General features: G+C 39.3%; 1 protein-coding gene across 1 annotated transcript in view; it reads right to left on the reverse strand.

Moving 5' to 3' along the window:
• ARHGEF3 (Rho guanine nucleotide exchange factor 3) overlaps window positions 1-21,597 on the reverse strand; it is a 109,663-nt gene extending 88,066 nt beyond the window's left edge. Inside the window, exons 1-2 of the mRNA XM_017732453.1 lie at window positions 21,580-21,597; window positions 10,575-10,670 (exon numbers count right to left, since the gene is read on the reverse strand). Of these exons, the coding sequence (XP_017587942.1) occupies window positions 10,575-10,663 (89 nt within the window). The 5' untranslated portion in view covers window positions 10,664-10,670; window positions 21,580-21,597. The remainder of the gene's footprint in view (window positions 1-10,574; window positions 10,671-21,579) is intronic.
• Window positions 21,598-21,822: the final 225 nt, after the last annotated feature.

Here is a 21,822-nt window from a genome sequence, read left to right on the forward strand (position 1 = left end):
CATTAAATTACCATAGCAGACATTTATTGTAAGCATACTCTGATATCAGGAGTGTCAATCTTTGCACACCAATTACAACGCCTAATAGACATTAACATATAATAAAAAGGTAGGTGTTACTACATTTTTACAACTGCTTCACACAAAAAACCTTTCTGTTCTTACAGAAATCTCAAAACATGTACGAAGTACTGTTTAAAGAACCTGAAAATTTAGATATTTCACTTTCAAATAAATACAGGCACTTGAATAACTGAGCTTGTTTTCCTACACAAGTTAGCACTGTAAACAAAAGGAATTCACACGCTTTGTTTAGGTTTCCACTTGATTAAGTCTGGAACAAAGCAAGACAACAGTCATCCATACTGATCCCAAATCTTGCTCTGCAGCACCACAGTGTTGTTTACCTGAGCAATTTCTAAACTGCTGGGCTAGGCTGAGAAAACAGGTCAGCATTTCCTCAGGGAAAACACAGCTTGTTGCTTCACCAGACTACAAACTGTCCTCACCTAGTCACCCAGCCGATGCAAAATCCTAAATCAACTGTGACCTGATGATGGATTAGACAGTTTTGGGGACTACCAATATGTTGGCAAGAGAGTCACAGATTCCTTACTGGGCAAAAAATATTATTTTAATCACCAATTAAAACAGTTTGACTAGAAATGGGTAAGGAAACAATACTCAGAAACCTTGATGGAATTTAACATGAGACCATTTCCTTTAAATAAGGACACCAGAGATTCAGAATCCAAAAAAATTTTTGCCAGTTCTAGAGTCGTTGGTCAATCTTCCAACCTGCCCTTTGTGACAATTATGTGTTTCTGTAGGTAGAAGTCAGTTGCTGGAAGGCCTGAGGCAGGAGCATGGTAAGAGAAAATCATGATCACATCCTACCTGTACTGTTTAGGAGAAAAACAAACAGCTGAACATTCATGGCCTGTGTTCCTCAGGGAGGCAGGGACGGCTGCTTCAGTTACATGAAATTACACATTCGTAGAGGAACATAAGAAATCACTATTCTGTTTATGACTACAAACTTAGCATATACAGTTTTTCCAAATTAAGTGCACAGAGTCAGGGGACATTTCACTGTTGTCTCCTTGCAAACAGGCTGTTTAGGAGCTGCAAAAGAAACCTGCTTCACCTGACAAGAGGAAGCTCTGAAAAGCACACCTACAGACCTGAAGGACACTGCTGGTCAGAAAAGTCCAGCCTTACCCATCCTGCACACACAGTGAGCAAAATCAAACGCATATAACCTTCAGAGAGATAATTAAGACGTGATTCTGGTGCTAAAGAATTTACCTTTTCAATACCTTGATACAGATACTAAAAAACTACCATGAAACCAAGTCTTGTAACATTAAGTCCTTCAAAAAAAAGACAAACACCAGCAAGTGGGAGAAGTCTGGCCACGGCTTAAATGGAATTAAAAGATGGCATATTTAATGAAGGAAACAACCCCGGCGGGGGCAGGACCCGCGGCGAGGAGCGCCCTCCGCGGGGCACAGCGCGCAGCGGACAGCAGCGCCCTGACGGCTGCGGCTCCCAAAGCTCAGCTGCCTCGCTGCCCCAGCACACGGAGAATGAAAAGATCACACTCCAGCAGAGTGAAAGGCAACAGCTGGAGGAGTTTATTAAAATTTTGTTATTTCAGGAATAATAAACCAGCAGATTATTAAATAAATTTCAACGGTTTATGATAAACTAATTTAACCCCCTAAATCCTATATTTTCTCCCTGCTTTCTTCTTCATTTGTATGGAGATTGGTGGATATTTCCAATAGGTTTCTGTTTTGTTATGCAGTGCCCCCACAGCACTGCACAGGGGAGAAAGATGAAAGAGCTCTTTGGGTCAGTTGCTAGTTTAGATAAAGAAGGATATCTGGGGGAAGAAAAAAACCTCCAAACTTATGAAATCTGATGGATGGGACAGAAGAGGTGCTATATACCAGGGTAGATACAATAAAAGCATATCATGACTTTCCCTGCCTGCACTTTGATACAAATCCCTTACTGATTTGTAGTTGACTTAGCATGACTCCCTCCCTGCACTGAGTTAGAGAAACAGCAGATCTGAGTGGGAGGGAAATGTGCCTAAGCATGCCCAGGTACAACCTGCCAGATCTAGTTCTGCTGTAGTAATAAATAATGGATTATAAAGTGTCAAATGTGAATGTACCTAATGAAATTGCAGAGAGACCTCAGTTTTTAAAAATCTGAGTGCAACTTCTCTCTTTTATTTATTTGTCTAGTCATATACCACTTGATTTTAATCTGTGGAATAAAAACACATTATATAGCTTTCAAAATAGAGTCATATTTATCTTACTGTTCTCTACAGAGTGGAGCTGGGGAAACCCCAAGAGAGAAAAACAGAGCTCCTTCTTTTTGGTGCAATTTGCAACGATAAATGAGTCTTTGAAACAAAATCTTCTCTACACTCAGAAGCATAGTAGTAATTGAATTCCCTTTTTTAAAAACAACTTCAGAATCCATTTCTTAAAATGAAGACTTAGCTGGAGAGCTCATAAACTACAGTCAACTCCTGGCCTTCACCACCAAGTACAAAGCCCAACAAAGAAGGTGACAACAAACCACATCTATTCCTGGCAATACATTAAATTAATTTTTAATTCATGCTTCTTACAATAATAATTAAGCTCAAAGTCAGGGAAGAAAAACATGATTTTTTCATACTAACTAACATAAGAGGATATTCTGACATATTTGCAGGTATTTTTTAGTCACACATCTTTAGTGAGTTTCTGTTCATAATGACCTTAATATTCATATCCCTATTCACAGAGGTTTTCTCTTTCCACATCAAAAGAACTAAGTCTGCTGAGGAATTTCCTTGTGTAGTTTTAAGGCAATGGAACGACAATCTAATACAGAAAAGCCGTCTTTTGTGTCCCAGAGATTTGCAGGTGACCAAATGTATTCAGCTGAAAGATACACATTCAAATCATTGTCTCTGACACCTACCTGTTGAAATTTTCAGGGCCCACAGGAATATGCAGTTAATTTAACCAGTTCATACATCCTCCAGCCTTCCCTCCCCCTCAAAGGAAAGACCAAATGACGAATCAGCCTTCTGTTTCTGATCTTTTGTTTCCAACTACTGCAACGTATAAATATTTCCAAAGAAATACCGTTTGTGTTCCTTAAAAACTTTATCACCAGCTCCCTCTACAGCCAGAGAATTATCTAAGAACTTTTTTTTTATGGGGGGGAAGGGAGGGAAGGAGAGGAAGTGTCTTCCTATCAGTATCAGAGTATTAACTAGAAACTCAACTGTAATATGGGCTGAACAAGCGTATAAAATAATAACAGACTGTTTATAAGAACAGATTCTGGGATCTTAGTGAAAAGAAATCATGACCAAGGACAAGAATCTTTAAAAAGAGAAGCAGGGTAAGCATACAGGAAACAGATGGTTACCAGTGGTAGATCACTGGGGTTTGGGGGTTTTTTTACATTAAAAAAAGGTCCCACTTCATTTAGACACATGCACATCCACCCACACAGAGAATCAAGATGTTTCAAAGTGATTAGCAGAAACTCACACTCACTGTCCCCTGCTCTGCCAGTGAGGAGCTGCACAAGAAACTGGGATGGAAATGGCCAGGGCAGCTGAGCCGAGCTGGCCACAGGGATATTCCATAATTCAGGAGGTCATGCCCAGTATAAGAGGGAGCCAGAGGGGGTCGATTGTTGAATGAGGATGGGCATCGGTCAATATCTGGTGAGCAACCCTACCGTGCATTGGTTGTTTCTCTGTCCCTTTCATTACTATTACTACTACTGCTGGGAAAATCGTTAATTGTAACAAATAGTCTTTAAATCTTGTGAATTCCTTTCGCTTTAACTAAAGCAGGACAGTGCTTAGTCCTGTATTAATGTGTGCAAGTGGTTACTGCAGCCTTAAAGTCTGTGGGCCTGAGCAACACCGATAAGCAGCTGTGTCTTGGTCAGACCACAGCAGCTGGGGTGCATTCAAAGGGAAGAAACTTTCTTTTTGGAGGCCTGTGATCAAAAAAGGATGATTTCAGGAATGGAATGTTCCCCAAATGACCACCAGAGACCCTCAAAAGACCCCTACTCTAATGTAAATAAACTCCAAGAAGCGATTTGAATATGCAAAAGAATTTGTGTGAAAGTTTAGCATGTATGTATGAGTTTGGGGAAATGTAATGAATATGTATAAGTACATAGATTTAAACTGGTCTGTTAGGTAGTGGGTTAGGCAGAAATATCCCCCTCACGCCTGGCACCTAAAATAAAAGTGATGCCTCTTTCAAATACTGAAATTACAGTGCTAGAGTGTTTTATTCCCAACTTTGGTGACACTATCATTGTCATTAGTTAGGGGTTAAGCCACAGCAACCATGAAGGAGGGAAGGCACTGTTTTCCTTTACTTGGCTTGTTAACAGGTTTTCTAATTTTCAATTAGAAATTTTTACTATTTCTGCAATCTTTTGTGGATTTTTTTCAGAAGATAATAGAGAAGGAAAAGAAAATACAGCAAGATGCTGCATATCTGAATGAGAAAATAAGGCTCTACAGCACGAATAAGAACTAAGCTGACAAATTTCATCCTTGTTCTAAACTACAAAAACTCATTTACTCGATGTTTGGAAGACAGCACTTAAGGAGATGTTTTTATCCTCTATAATCATAATTTCAACTTACAAATGACCAAAACCTGAGTTAGGGATGGTGAGGCCTCCTTCCATAGTGTATTAGTTATTAACATTGGTGATCCAAGCCTAATCACCTGTGTTATTTATCACCCTGACAGTATGCACTTCTCTAATCCACAGAGGGGAAGAATGAAAATAAGTTTAAAAAATTTAACATATCAAGATATGAAAGCCTGGTTACTTATGTAAAGCTGTACAGATTCAGCTTCTCGGTATCCGTGATTCCTATTCCAGCCAAGAGAGTTACTCACACAGTCCAAAGTGACATTTTTTATTAAATTTATTTTCTAGATTTCACCAGGATAGCCCGTATGGAAGAATACAAGAATATATTTCTATAAAACAAATGGACTGACAGATTTTTACACTCCTTTCCTACATCAAAGTAACTAAAAGTTATAGTGTTAAAACATGCTTCATTGCTTTAATAAATAAATGTATTTCACTCCCTCTATACACTCCCTGTGAACACTCAGTTGATTTGTCAGAGTACAAAAGCCATGTCACCAGCCTGTGCACTAACACACGTTCATAAACAAAATACCATTGAGAGCAACCTAAAGATGGCATTATCTTTTACTTGGATAAAAAGTTCTTGATATTCAGCTGGAACCAATTTCAGATATTTCAGAAATGTTTGTTGTATCTCGCTCCCTCAGCTAACAGCTATAATAAAGAGACATGCAACTCTGAAAAAGCAGGTAGAGCCCATCAGTCAAAACCAAGAATGCAGCAGATGTTTTAAGAGGCACACCATCAACAGAAATTATTTGCGGTATGACCTAGAGACAGTGTAATAACATGTACAAGATGCAGATTACAGCTTTATCCAGGAATCTAGTGAGTGATGATCTTTCACCAAAAAAAAGAAAAAATGAACCCCCTGCGAAAAATCACCAAATATTACCTACAAGCAGCAGCCTTTAGATTCGTAAGGTAGTTTTTAAACAAGCAATCAGTAACTCACCTCTGCTGCTATTTCTTTATGCGATCCCAGAAAAAAAGCCAAGGGCAGGGTGGGAAGAGGGAAGGAGAACAGCCAGACACGAGAGAGGGAACAGACACAGCCGCTCATCCGAACCAAGGCTGCCACCTCGTGGGCTCGGGCCGGGGGCAGCCCCAGCGCTTTTCTTTCTCAAGGCAGCAATCAAGAGGTTTTTGATCCCATCCAGGATGAGGAAATGCAATCCATACTTAGTTTTGTAAGACATGATGATTGAACATATGTTTAAACTTGTACTTGCCTCTGGGGCATATTTTCTTCAGCTACAAAGCCCATTTCAAGTGTGCATGAGGTAAAGTCAGCAGCTGGTGAGTGCACTTACTTTAACCATTTCAGCACATTCTCATCTCTCACTGTTTGTGGGTGTGCTACAAGCCTCATGAGTCACCCTCTCCATGCCCTACGTCATTCTCCTGGATCTTCATCCACTTCCTTTAAGGGACTGGTCTCAGGCTGCAAGTCCCAATGCAAGTGATTCCCCTGTAACAATTTTCAATTCTACTACTCCTTTTATGGGCAGAGAAGTACTTTAAATAAACTAGGAAAGTTAGGTAAGATAGAAGTGATTTTATATATATATAGTAAATATTTATCCACTTTATTAAGAGTAGTTGGTCATAATTATTATGTTATGCTGACTATCCTGAATATTCTTCAGCTTTCCAAGAAAAGCATTTTCTCTCTTTGTAATAAGACATTACTAGAAAGCAACTAATTCAAGGCCTCTTGCAGAAAAGATTAATTTTATCCAGCTATCTAAAGTGTTAATCTGTAATTTATGGGGTTCCTTTTTGTACACATTGTAACCTTGCATTCCCCAAACATGTATGTGCCTTTTTGTAATCAAACATCTGCAGTTAAACTGCACTTAACTAAAGCCAGTTTAATTCAGCTCTCCAGGATGACTCATTTCTACTGATTAAACAAGGATATAGGAGAAACAGGGAAAGTTGTGAAACTTGTTTCTCTTCTTACTGTAATTCCAGACCATAATTCTTCCTTCATCAACTAGCAGCTGGCAAAATGTGCAACAGCGTCAAGATGATTTATTGTCACGAAACCTTACTTCCCCACACAAGCTAAGAGTCAGTTTGTGCACTTGTCTGTCTCTGAGGTGCAGAATGCAGCAATTTAGCTACTCTGTTCTGATCCTTACTGAGGAAGAAGGGCTGTCATTAAAACCACAGGCATTAAGGTAAAATCTATGTGTATCTACTATTATGTGGTATCTACACAGTTCCTCATAAAGTGAAGATGCACATTTTCAGCTGCTCACTACTGCTTTCCTATCTTGCTTTTATTCATGGGGGTTTCTTAGTCATGAGGATGTCAGTTCAAGTATTATTGTAGTCTCAGTTGACCCTATTATTTCTATTTTGTTCTTAAACAGATTAATTTATATATTAAAAAAAAAAAAAGCACTTCAAATATAGGTTTGTACAATACTCCAGAATAACTACTTTTTCTATACCAAAGAGTTTCCAGACATGTGCACACTAAGATATGACAGTAAGCTGTTCTCTTTCAATGTATGCAATCACGGAGCTGGGTTTAAAATCAGTTTTTGCAATATCTAAATTCAGTATCTAAGCATGTCTTCCTTCTCACTACACAGACTGGAGTTTCAATAGCTTCCCTTCCCCACAAAGTCACTAGTCTCAGATTAGAAAGGAAAGCTGAAACAAACAATCTGTTACAGCTTAAGAAAAAAACAGAAAAAGACATTAAGAAGTTTCTGTCCTCAAATTTAGTTTAAGCCAAGTCATAAGTACAGAGTCAGAATGCACTGGAGTCCACACATAACATTGCGTGTTTGGTTAGTTTTAAGATTTATAGATTTATTTATTCATAACATGGACAGTTTTCAGAGAAATTTGGTCTAAAAGTGATGAAAACTTTGTCACAAAAACAGCAGAACACTGCATACTTCATAAGGAATATGGCAGAGTATTTGGAGACAGAAATGGAAAGCCAAGGCACCACAAACTCTGTCATGAGACACCCAGAACCCCAAATTTCAATTATTGGTTTTAAAAGGATTAAATACATCCTGACTTAATCCTAGGTAAGATGATGGAGGAGTGACTAGCAAGATTTCATCCAGCCTAGAGGAAGCATGTTATAAAATCCACACACAGTAATAAAACCTGGAAAATTTCCAATTCTCCTGCACATTTGTTTTGAAAAACAATGTGCCAGCCAGCTAGTTCACAGAAGTCATGGATGAACTGACACAGTTCCCACTTGCTCCCTTATCTTTAGTTCCTTTCTTGCAATTTTCAACATTAGGAAAGTGAGAATCTGCCAAATCAGGAGCTTCTACAATTTCAAGGCTCTCAGGCCTTGATTTGTTCAACACTCTTCCACACCAGCTCAGACAGCTGATACTGTTGATGTTATGACCATCCACCAAGTTCCTCAGCCTTCCTGCTTATCGAGAGCAGCTTAATTTGGTTCACACACAAACTGCCATGATACTCTGTAGTTTTCAGACATTCACAGCAGTCACACTTCTGCTACTACCACCATTCTGCTGCTGCTGTAATCTTGATTGTGTATGTTGGGGTGGGAGGAAAAGCAACAGAATCAAGTGAAGCATTGCAAGTTGGAGAATTCAATTATTTTCTTCATCTGGTAGAGGCACCAAACTATGGAGATATGAAACACTCATGAACTAGAATGGCAGAGTTGGTAAATGGCTGTACAAGGTAACTGGGGTTCAGTCAATTATTTTCTCCCCCTCTGTTTCTAGGGGGCCTTATGCAACATCAAAGCCTTTTACACGCATCATAAGTGATGTTTAAACGCTAGATAAGGTCTTGCTCAGGGCTCTTCTCTGTGGAGGCTTTTGATTTAATTGAATATTTCACATTGTCACTGTATGCATTTAACAGTAGACATTTCTAATCTTGGTATGACTAACACCAGTCCTTACAAATACTCACATTTTCATGAAAATAAACCCAGAACCATCAGAATGTAAATAAGTTCCAAGAATCAGACAACGACTAAACAGCAATAAATGAACAATGCAATAAGGCAGTGCACCATTGCACTTTATTAGGCTCAGAAAAATAATGTTCATTCAGCTCTAGTACTCACAGAACTCCAGAATAAAAACCAGCATTTTAGAAACCTAACCAGACATGCATCACGCTGCTATTGATAAAGTCCTCCCTGGGCCTCCTTTTCTCCAGGTTAAGCAATCTCAATTCCCTCAGCTGCTCCTCATCAGGCTTGTGCTCCAGCCCCTTCCCCAGCTCTGTTGCCCTTCTCTGGACACACTCCAGCACCTCAGTGTCTTTTGTGTAGTGAGGGGCCCAAAACTGAACCCAGATTTGAGCTGTGGCATCATCAGTGCCCAGTACAGGAGGACATCCAATGCCCTGGTCCTGCTGGCCACACTATTGCTGATACAGCCAGGATGCCACTGGGCTTCTTGGCCACCTGGGCACACGTTCAGCTGCTGTCAACCAGCACCTCCAGATCTCTTCCTGCCAGGCAGCTTTCCAGCCACTCTGGCACCAGCCTGGAGATGCAGGGGGTTGGTGTGACCCAAAGGCAGGATCTGCCTTTACCTTGTTGAACCTCACACCACCAGCCTTGGCCCACTGATCCAGCCTGCCCAGATCCCTCTGCAGAGCCCTCCTACCCTCCAGCAGATCAACACTCCCACCCAACTTGGGGTGTAATCTGCAAATTTACTGAGAGTGCCCTCAATCCCCTCATGCAGATCATTGATAAAGATATTAAACAGAACTTTTCCCAGATCAATACCACAAGCAGGACACAAAAAGCAGCAAAAGATACCAAACAAAAAAAAGGATTTGTGTCAACTTCCCACCCCTTGGTAGATTTGGGAATCAGGAGGGAAGTCCACAGTTCTTCCTTGTCCTGCCTTTTCATCCAAAGACTTTGTTGAGAATGTTCCAGAAGACATGTTTAAAAGAAACTACTTTCAGGGACTATAATGCTGTTAATTTAATATTACATAAAAACCAAAGCAAAAAAAAAAAAAAAGATTTTATTTGATTTCCTGACAAGCATGCAACAGGAAACAGAACATTCATTTGCTAATTTCTTTAATTCTTCAGCTTTTCAAGAGTATTTCTCAGACTACAAAAACAACAGTAAGGTTGCTTTTTGTCCATATGGGTGTCACGCTTCCTGTCATTAATTTATTTGTTGTTTGCCACATGGTAAATAAATAATGTACAAAACCTCTAGCAAACAACAGCAAGTAAAAACCAGCAGGATCTCAATAAAAGGCTCTCATTAACCCAGGTGGAATAGTATAAAAGCCTTTACAACACCCTGTTCCCTTCATGAAAACACAAACCAGGTGCTAAAAATGGTCTGTGGCAATTTTAATCAAAAAATTGTTATGAAGTGTAAGCATTTGTCCACAACCACTGTTTAATAGTGCAATTGGTTTTATTCCTCCAGTACAGAGTAAATTTTTTTTCTACACACAAAGTAGAAACTACTGACTTTGTAATGTCTCCCAGGGCAGGAATCTCAGGAGCCTCACAGCACTGAAGGTGCTGATGCCAGCATAGCAGCAGCATTGGGAGATTAAAACATTTGCCATATGTGAAAGATTCCCTGAGCACAACTGCTGCACTGCTGAAGTGAGCAGGAGTTTTTCCATTGCCCATCCCCCATGACACCCTGTACCATGTCATTTGCTAAAAACTCAAAACCAAAATAAAAAATTATTTCCCTTTTTCTTTCTCTGTTATTAAATAATGCAGACTTAAATTTATCTGTTATAACAAATAATTGTTTTACTTAATTTTCAAACTACATCCCCCAGTATTGCTGTCTACTAGTGTCTCAGAAAATGAGAAGTAAAGCTTACCAAATTTTTTCTTTTTCCATTCCTCCTCTGGCACACTGGTTTATTACAGCAGGGCTACTCATGGTAAGGGCTGAGCTTTCAGAATTCATTTTTTTTCTACAAAAGAATAACATCAAAAAACAAGAAAAATGCTATTTAAGTAAAGATTGTGGTTACTAATTAAGTAGAAAACTGAAACTTTTTAAGACAAGAACTTTTAAAAACCAAATGCAGTATGTTTTACTCATTTAAGTAAATGTCCTACATCAATGGGATTAATTGGATGAATACACTGAGAAGGATTTGGCAGTTTTATGGACTTGCTAGTTATGCCAAACCCAACACTGATTGTCTTCTGTTTACTTTTCTGAACACATGCCAAGAGAGTTGATGTCAGCAAGCCTGTAGCCAGGGCTGTGCACCACGGCAGTTCTGTTAACTCAGAGCAGCAGCCACAGCCAGCACTGCTGTGGAACGATCCACACACACAATGTAGGGAAGGAAATTTCAATTTCTAACATGTAAAGATTTACAGAAGCTTTTTAGCATATTTTAATAACTTAAGATCATACTTTGCCAATTTGCAGAAAATAACCATTCATTCATGGTTGAAGTCCCACTCTAAAACAGCACAGACATATTCCAGAGCTGGCAATAGCAATTCCCAAGTTACACCACTTACAAAAGGTCTATATGGTCAAATAAGTTTCCAGTAAATTACTTGCATGGCAAGAACAAATGAAGACTCTACATAATGCAAGTTAATTCCACCATGAAACAGTAATTATTTTTTGGTAACAGGATCCACAATGTTAACCTGAAACTTGTGAGTCCTACAGCTTCCCTCCCCACTCCTGCTTTCTTTTAAAGGAGGGGGGAGGATATTTTTAGCCATCAGTCATCTTATTCAACTTGATTTAACACCTGGTTTCTATTATGGTCAGTACAAGACCTAATGAATTAACAGAAATCAGGCTCAACTGTACATTAATTAATACCTTCTAGTATACAACCAGAAAATAGGCTGTGCTTGTCAAGATAATAATCCCATAGTTTTTCAAGAAGGTACAAAGAACCATTAAAAAGCTGGTTTAACCTGTGTGAAACCTGGGCCAAAATCTGACTTGACAGATCTCAGGGACAGCATGAAAAACTGAGTGCAGGGCACGTGTCCCGTCACTGGCACGTAGATAAGGCCAACCTGCACAAAATAAATGCTCTGAAGAGAATGCCCATCTTGGTTTCAAAATTCTGCCCATGCAGGAGTGGATAAACAGCCCTGGCAAAGCCCTGTTTATCAGATAGAAGTCCCAGGACCAGCAACCAAACTTTGGTCCTTACTGACATTAATGTCTTGTTTTTGCCCGCCCCTTGCTGTGAACAGAGCCTGTGGCACTGACCCTTCAGAGCAAACAGGACAGATTTGCAAGAATAGGTCTTTAATCTTGAATTTTTTTAACATCCCTCACAATAGAGAGGGATACAAGTCTATTTTTGGGCAAATTTATTTCTTGACATCTTGTTTTAAGCATCCAAAAAACTACTCTGAACAGGAAAACAACAAAAGCCTCACCTCTCTGAGGGCAGGAACAGAGACTCAGCCATCTGACCTCTTTTTGGATCAGTGCCTGGCCTCAAATTTACTCCTGATTCTCAAGTGCATCATTTTGGAAGAAACAAAAAGTAAGAAAAAACAAACAAAAACACCACAAAGAAAAAAAAACCAGCAAAACCAAACAAACACAAACCAAAAACTCAAACCAAATCAACAGCACAAAAACCCCACCAAACAGATCCACACAAAAAACCCAGTAATTCTAAAGCTGGCTGAGCAGCAACATGTGCTGAAAACTAAATTATTACTTGCCTCTCTAGTCTATAATAACACAGGAAGAGGAGAGTTTTTCTTAAATTCATTTTAAAGCAACATTGCAAGAGTCCATACTTAATATCTTCTGCAAAGTGCCCCTTTTTGAGGAAGCCATTTCCTAACGTGGGGAAAGCCCAGATTCTTCAATGATCACACAAGTTATGGCAGCAAGAGTTTTACCTCCTCTTACAGTCACCCATACCAGTAAGATCAAAGGTTCAGGGCAAGGTTGGAAGCAGTCTCTCAAAGTTGGAAGGTCAAAGATTCAGATTACAAAACCACAAGGTTGCCATTCCAGAAAAAAAGGTACAACTTCCACTGTGCACCTGTGAGCTGGTACTAGAGCAGCACAACTGTTCAAAGTATGACTAAAAAAAAAAAAATAAAGTTGTTTTCAGCACTCTCCTCCCCACCTGTGGAAATATCCAAGCCAACACTCCATACATATCTCTGCACTGAGACTTCCACACTCAAACTAGAGCAAAAGCAGAGGCCAGAAGCGATAAAAGTTATTGTGTTATTCTTTTCTATGAACAATTGATGATAAAGGTTGACATAGATCTAACAGAAAATAAATGAAACATGGCATTAGCCCAATTTATGTTCTCAGATGCTCCGCAAAAGAAAACCACATGAAGTAATAGAGAGAAATACATCTTGTCAAACCTCTCAGCTCCCTCACATTCCCAGCCTGATATCTGAGAACAACAGTAGCATGCTGTGCACTTTGAGTGACTTTTGTCTGTATCAGCCTATATCAGCTGTCTACATCAGCTTCTTTCGAATCACACTCCTTGGTTACTGTCTGTGGAGATGGAGGGCACTGCCAAGGTTTGGAGGCCACGTCGGGATTGCCATTCAGCAGCTCTCCCCAGCCACACTTTGGAGGTTGGACAGCAGTGAGTCAGACAAGCTTCAGGGGCACACTTTTGTCACACTATTCCTGTCAACAGGTCTACACGGGTCTTTGTTGACGCTCTACCAGGAGCAACAGGTAATTAAACAGTTGATCCCCACAACACTGACAAGTTTTATGGCCTTGTCAAAATACCAAAAGTTTTTTAGTTTCTAAATGGCAAATGGAAAACTGGTATCTGTCAACACTTTACAAAGTCATAGATACCAAATATTACCACTACTACTTACTTGAAAGTCATTTCACTGAAAAATTCTCAGCCTGTAGATTCCCTACTCATGTGCCACAGAGTTCCCATAAGACGCTTTCTTGAGAATAAAATATTATTATTTAAATATGTACAAGGGGGATTTATCTTTTCAAGCATTAAGAATATTTTACATATATATTAAGAATATTTACATATTTTACATATTTCCAGCAAACAGAAACTGCTTCAGTAGGTCTAAAATAAAACTGATTTTTTTTTTTTTTGTGGAAAGAAAATTGTAAGGCTTATAGTCTCTAAAAAATATTGTTCATATTCAAAGTAAGCCACACAAAATGAAAGTTAAAACTAACAAAGGAAACTTTGTATATGTTTAAAAATATATATATATATGCACACAATCAGAATACTACTACTATCCTCAGAAATCAGCCTCCAGTAACAACAACATCTTAGAAAATTAAATGCAATTCAAGAAGCAAAAGAACGATGTTCAGAAACAAATGTGCTGCTCACAGGTGCCTCTTTCTGTATCGCCATCCAACTCTTGTTTGGACTTGAACTTCATGGCATAGGCAAGATTCATGATGAAACTTGAAGGAGGAAAATAAATCTATCATCTTCCCTCTTAACAGCCTGAAGCCAGATGCCAAGACAAGTCAATGAATATTAAGAGACTGCTCAGACGCATTCTGTTCCTGAGCCTCTGTACACTGAACCTTGCCTGTTCCAGATAAGGGACACGCACTTGAATTAGGTGTTGTCCTGGAGATCGTGCTGTGCTGTAACTGCAGGAAGTGGGCAAAAAGCTACTGCAGAACAAAAACATAGGAAAACAATGCCAAAGAGTTTATTTATAGCAACTATGTTTAACACTACTGTCTCTGTCTTACTGTGGAAACTTGAAGAAACATCCTTGCTGGTTTTGAGGAGACATCTGAAATTCAGACTACTTAATCTTCTATGACCAAGTATACATTGCTTAACACTAGAGTCCCCATAGGGAAACATGCACCCGAAAATTCTTTTATGTTACCTCTTCTATGCTTCCATTAAAAACACTAACTCTGTCTGAAGCCTTATCAGTCCATCTGCCTTAGAGTAAATTCTTACACCACATAATGGCACAGAAAAGCCTAGCAGTGGTAAGCCACTAGCTCAAATACTGACAAGTGTGTTATATTTAAGTATATTTTATTCATTTGTATTTCATTTTGGGAGTATGCAATGGCCCTTAAGTGGACAAAAGCAAAGCAGGGGGAAAGGCTCTAGTATAGCACAGCACTCAAGCCCCTGAACACCTGCACAGAACAGCACAGCAAGATCGTTTGAACACAAAGACATAAGAAGGTTCAAGAAAAGTATTGAAGTCACAATACCCACAGGTTCAAACCTAACTTATATCTGGAAGAATGGGGTAAGTATTAGCCAATCTTGTTAAAACTGATTCCCTACTCAAAGCCCATTTTCTCCTCCTCCTCTTTTTTCCCCCCTCTCCTTGTGTTACAGTGTAGATACACTTTGATCCTCAGGCTAAAAATATTTTTTGCCTTTCCCTCCACACCCTATTTGTATCTCTAGACAAGATATTCACAGTAGCCATAGTTAAAAAATAACATATCATTCAACAGCTGTTCACTATAGTTAAAGCAAAAATAATTAATATCTTCTGATGAAACATGTTCCCACAGTTCCTCACTAAAATGCTTTGCATTGTTGAAATAGTATCTTGTTATACTTAGTTGATAAGAGAACTGTGAGGAAAAAAAAATCTTTTCTGAACTCTAAGAACCTTCAATGCAGAAACTACTATTCTTTTTAATGAAAAAAAGAAGGCAGTAGCATCACTATGTAATGGGCAATAATGTGCATCTACTACGAAGAAATTGATGTGTTAGCCAGCGTCATTCTCCGAAGCCAATGTCTTTACGCTCACAAAGCCTGAAGAGCTGATTACCAGTTAGCAGGTGTAGTGTAACATCTCCAAAGAGGCCATCCCCATTCCCTCACTAACTGCCTGAAATCTGCCATTTCAGGTGAATGAACACACTTACCCTTGCATTGCTTTCTGAAAAGTCAAGTTTCCACACCCGAAGTCAGCAAACACAACTATCTCCCATCTCAATAGCACTCAGCTCCCAGCCAGCTGCCGCCTTAGGCAAACACTTTGTTCAAGGGCACATTTAAACTTTAAACCAAACTTCACAATGACAAACTCTAAAAACAATCTTTTCTTCAAATTGTTTTTCTGAGGCTTTCAGATATGGCAGTTGCAAAACATCTTTATGCCACTATAGCACACTTCAGTGAAACCAGAGTGAAAACTCAAGAAGCTCTTGAACAATATTTTACAGTAGCAGCCAGTGCTGAGAATTCCACTTTGGATGACCACTTCAATCCCACCCAGCACACCATAAAATTGGTTTCACACACGCCATGGTTATTTCAAGTTTTGACCTCAATGAACACGTGGCATACCATTACTTACCCTCTTGGAGTCTTTAAAAATGCACCTGATGCCCCTAAGGAATGATGTTTTGGAGCACCTTTCCAAATACCTATTTTTGAGAGTTTTTATTCCTGTTCTGAAGGCATCTCATTAAAAATATTTGCCTTCTGTCCTCCTCAGAAGTGCAGTTAAATTTTATATAGGTACTTTCTACAAGCATATACACAAAGATATTTGGAGGCAGCAGTTCAGAGAACCACAGATGCTGCATATTTTGGTGAATCGGTCAGAACTCTTCAAGGTGACAGAGAAGAAGCTTTAAAGTAATGGAATGATCCTGCCTCACAGCAAGTGTTGAGTTTGGCACCCTCTCCCAAAGACACACACTTGCTATAGACAGCAAGACAGTCTATCCAGCATATATAAAAGACAATATTTAGTTTTGAAATAGCATAAATGATGTACTTATTCTCAGCACAAAGTACATTAAAAGGTAGAAGACAATTATTAAATAAATAAATAGATAAAAGTTCATTCCAGGCTGAAACCAGAACACTGACATGAAAGAGTGCTCCATGCTGGAGAAATACAGCCCAATATGAGACAACACTGTCAATGGAACCACTCCTCCAGTTAACTGAGCCTTAGCTCTTTTCCCTAAAAAATACCAAAAGAAATGGAAGGCAACCAATTACATTAGAATGCATCTAACATTACCATCAATGAAAGCCCCCAGAGAAGTTTCCCAGCATCAAAGAGAGGACAGGGTTACACCTCAGCTTTCAGATCCATTTAAATACATTTACATGGTAGGACAGCAACATCAGGGACACCACAAGCAGGTACATGCACACGTTCTACTCCCAAAATACAAACACAGATTTTCCTAAGCAGGTTATGGCTCAGGAAAGCATAAGAAAGGACTGACACTGCTGGTTTAGTCTGTCCTGCACACCAGCATATTATATAATACTGTCCACTACTGCCATAAATACAGGAGAGCAAGGACTCATCCACACTCTTCAATCTGCCAAGTTATCAGGAGCTGCCAGTGGTTTCAAGTCAAACTTTAGCAGTGCAGGGCACAATAAGGAATGTTTGTGAGCTTTGTTGTCACTTTCAGGGATGGTAGTTGATTACCATATCAATAAAAAAATAATGCTTCAGTACTCTTGCATCTTAAAACATGCAACCAAATCTCTCATCTGATTAAGACAAAACCTAACATTATGAAACACTTGCAAAGACTTCAACAAAACATTTTAAAGAGGTTTAAAATGCAGAAGATACAAACAAAAAATGAAATCTACTGTTTAAGCAGAACACAGAGAACAGTAAGTACTATACTCTATTCAATACACAGAGATATCAAGAACTTTTTTTGCCACTGATGTTGAAATTACTTATGTCACCCTGAGACAAATCTGTTTCTCTCTGGACTAAAAGATCCAGATGTTCCTATTTCAAGTCTCTGGCTTCAGCACCAGACAGCAAAGAAAACAACCTGTCCCTTCTATCAGCAGGCAGTTCTCCAGCACTGCCCATTTCTCTACCCTTTACCCCTCTCCAAGTTTTTATTTCTTTTCAGCAAAGCAAGCAAACAAAACACAACAGTATAATAATGCAGCTTGCACTGGAGACTTACTGCTAGCCTTTAGCCAGTTTGACATGCAAAAGGTTATCTGACTTTTATCATAAACTATGATTTCAAATGCAAATACAACTACTTTTAAGCTAAACATACTGCATTGTGCTTTGCAGTTGACACTATGCAGGAAAACAATGTTGAGAGGTTCTTTCCAAAGAATATGAGTATTTATGTTCCCAATTTAGTGACTCATACAACCAGCAATTTGAGATTTATTTAACTCTATCCTCCTCAAACTTCTGTATTTGAAAGCAAGCACTAAGTTTCTATTCAAAATTGTAATAATAAAACACAAAGATTTTTTTCTATGATTTTTTAAATCTAGGTTTTACCTAGAGGAAAATTATTTCCAGAAATATCTTTTTGCTGTTTCTGTAAAGAATATTAAAAGGGCTATACAAAGCTAAGTCAATTTAAGGAACAATTAACTAAACAAAAAAGACACATTTTTTGAAATTAAATCTCTTTCACAGTAAAGGCAGACTCCGAAAAAAAAGAAAAATGAGATACAGCATGCATGCCCAATGTAAAATTAATGCAACCACTGTCCCTTTTCTTCATATTCTTCTCATCCTTTCAGCATATCCCTGCTTCCCTTTTGTTTATCCTCACCAAAAATACATTAAGCACAAATGAAAACCAAGACAAAGATCACCACAGCTGAGATAAATACAACACACATTTTTCTCTTTATCAGAATCATCACTGCCAGGAAATGGCAGGTTAGAATTTTATCTACCTGGAAGGGTGTCATATTTTCTGCCTAAAATTAAAATTATGATCCTTTCAGCCTACTGTCTTAATAATCATGATTATTTCATTCAGGATTATTGCACAGTTTAATACACTTAACTGAAGTTTGCCAAGGTGGCCTTGCATTTATTTTCTGGGTTATTTAATACATTGAAAGGCAGACAAAGAGTTATATTGTCCTAAAATTGAGTCTTTACAGCTTTTCGCCTGCAATTGCTAAGCACAGTCAGAATCCAAACCAACATGGGAAAGTTTTTACAATCCAAGTCTACATGGCAAAGTTTGCAAGACCACCCCTCCACACAACAATCTACTCGCTTGAGCGAGTTTTTTTCTAGGCTATTAATTACCTATGGAGCATCAACAAATGTTAATTTTGACAGCACCTACTTCTGTAGGCAAAGCATTTTAGGGTTCAGCCTCACCTAAGAACCTCACTGTCCACAGGGGGATACCAGGCCTGGGATACCCTCATAACTGCACATGTCCATACAAACGTGCTGGTGCTGCAATTCATACATGCCTTTAACCTCTCCCAAGGAAAGGCCATACACAAGCAAGAAGGAGTCAGTCATCCCCAAAATATACCCTGTCCAAATAGCTGGTTGTTGTCTTCAGCAAATAGGTGATAGTCCAGACAGTGTAATAGGCATACTCCTAGTTATAATCCCAAAAATTTATTTAGGGGAAATGGTGAGGTGTTTAAACTAACAAAAGCTGCACTTCTCTTTAACAACTGAAATGTCTGAGAGATTATACCAACAGAGCAGCTGTTCTTGTTCTACAGAAACCACACAAGTCCAGATAATTCTTGCCAACTTTCCAAGTTTATGCAAGCTTCAGTGGTGTAAAAGCCAATAAACTTCTTTGAATGCAAGTTGTACCACACATTGATTACACCTGCAGAGCTATGAGGGCAACTAGAGGACTGTGAGGGTAATTAACTCTACAGAAAGGGAAAAAAATAACAACAACAATATGGGGCACCTTTCTAGTAACATTTCTGATTGCATATATAATGATTTAACACAAAAGGCCAAAAACCCTCTTTTATTGCCAAGAACATAAAGCTTCTGCTTCTTGTCCAGTTAAACAATTTTTGGAGGGAATTCCTGGATTTTACTACTGGCCATACCTTCAAGTACTGCCCTCAGCAGTGGTCTGGGTGAGACGTGTTACTGCAAACGATCTCCTCCAGCCACAGCACTAGCCTCCCCTCAGGATACTCATCAGCACGCGATTAGGAAGTAATAAATGTACACACGCCCTTGTGTTTAGGTATTAACAGCCTGATCCTTTCGCCAGGAACGCTTTCAGCTGATCTCGGGCTGTGCCGAGCACCTGCGAGTTAATCATTGCCCACATTTCGGTACTTGACAGAACATCCCTGCACGTTCTACCCCGGCTGGCACTACAGGGGAGAACAGTCTGTGTGTGCACATCCTCTGCGTTACATTTGCGGGTGGAGACCACATGCTAAATAACCATTAACTTAATGCTAAATAACCATTTATTTCAGAATAGTTACTTCATAGCTGTTATAGTCAAAAGCAAAGCAGGAGGTGCGTGTTAATCACACATTACTGGAGCGTATTTAGCAAGTCCTTTCTTTCCAATTTTTTTAGCTACTACACTACAGTAATTCTACACACTCCTAAAGACTTGTGCAAGACCTCAGCCATTTGTTAATTCCAGATTTCATATGACCCGAACAACTGGAATCCACAACACACCCCCACAAGCTGAGAGGCACACTTTGGTAACAAAGCAAAGACAGTTACATAGAGGCTGGTTGAGTTAAACAAAATAGTCTTCCACGATCATTTCCCAGCTGCCCTCCATATTACACAGGAAGAAAATGGCAACAAATTATTTCTCCAAATACACGTCTCATTTATACGCTGATCAGGTGTCTGCAAAAACATACAGCACATACACAAAGCACTCCAAAAGGATTCTAAACACATTTATTACAGCATTTGTAGCAGCAGGCAGATGCTTCCACAAAAAAAAAAAAAAAAAAAAAAAAAAAAAAAAAATATATATATATATATATACATATATATATATATACACCCAGAAAAATCCTTTCATCAAAGGAGATTGTTCAAAAACCTGAATCACTGAAAACATACAAATAAAACTCCAGGATAAACAAAATTTAAGGGGTCAGGTTAATTTTCTTTAATACCTAAAGCAAAAAATTCAAGATAGGAAAAAAGAAACACGTGAGCTTTTTAACACAGGAAAAAGCTCCTGAGTCAATATGAAGGTATTACACATAAGCTCCCGAGCAGAACCAGGTATCACCCACTTCAATTCATGAACAGCCAAACAAAAGTTTTGTTTAAGGACGTGGTCTCACTGGCCACTTTCTGGAAGCAACTCCACATAATACACCTCCAAATCATGTGCACATGCGACTCCCACAACTTGGAATCACGCCAGAACAACTGTCTACACAAAAGCAGTCCTGAGAAGAAGTGAGCTATTCAAATCAGAGCGGAGGTCTGCGAGAATGTGCAGGGAATGATACTGAATGTTACAGTGTCTTCGCGGTCACGAGGCCCTGTCACACTGCTAACCCATACACACCGCTCCGACGGGAAAGTGAATGGGATCTCTGTTCAAAACAATGGGACATCTTGTTTACTGTAACTGGCTAACAAATACATACTGAGAACAGGTATCATGTCATACATAGGAAAAATTTAAACAGAAGGACTAAACCCACTAAAAATGACAAGCCAGAGGTATCCCCGTGCATTCCCTTACTTCATCTGCACCAGGGCAGCTCTGTTTCACACACTCTACTACCTGCATTCTGCAAGCACTATTATTCTGCAATAAATACTTTGGTCTATTTGTTTCCAAATCTCATGGCTTCTCCTATTCTGAACTCAGATTCTGTACGGATACAACATCCGTCTCATAACCTGTTGCACTCGGCAGACCTCTGTACATGCCACAGAACTACGCAACCAAAGTAATTCCATAGCAAGTGTTTTGAGGATGAGGGAACGTCCTCTACCCTTTAACTATGAAAATGCACTAAAGGATAACATTTAACTAGAAACTGCATTAATGAACGTAGGTATACAAGAACGTTTATACAGTCGTAAGATTTAAGAACTATATAAAAAATAAATTAAAAAATAAAATCACGGGGAAAAAAAATTTACCAAAGCTGAATTTCTTGTGTGAACGTAAATGGTTCCGTAGTAGATCACAGCTCCCGGCCGCTGCCGAGCACAGCACGGAGATGAGCAGTAGCGCACTGAGCCCGCAGCCGGCACGAAACCCGCCGCGCGTTCACCTGCGCACCGCAGAGACCAGGCTGCGGTCCGCGCACCAGCGCCGCCTCCCATCACAGCCCGCTGCGAGCTGCGGAGCCTCACTCCGCAAGTGTAACTCATTACGCTCCC

The sequence above is a fragment of the Corvus brachyrhynchos genome, unplaced genomic scaffold (assembly GCF_000691975.1).
Source record: "Corvus brachyrhynchos isolate BGI_N302 unplaced genomic scaffold, ASM69197v1 scaffold4, whole genome shotgun sequence".
NCBI lineage: Eukaryota > Metazoa > Chordata > Aves > Passeriformes > Corvidae > Corvus > Corvus brachyrhynchos.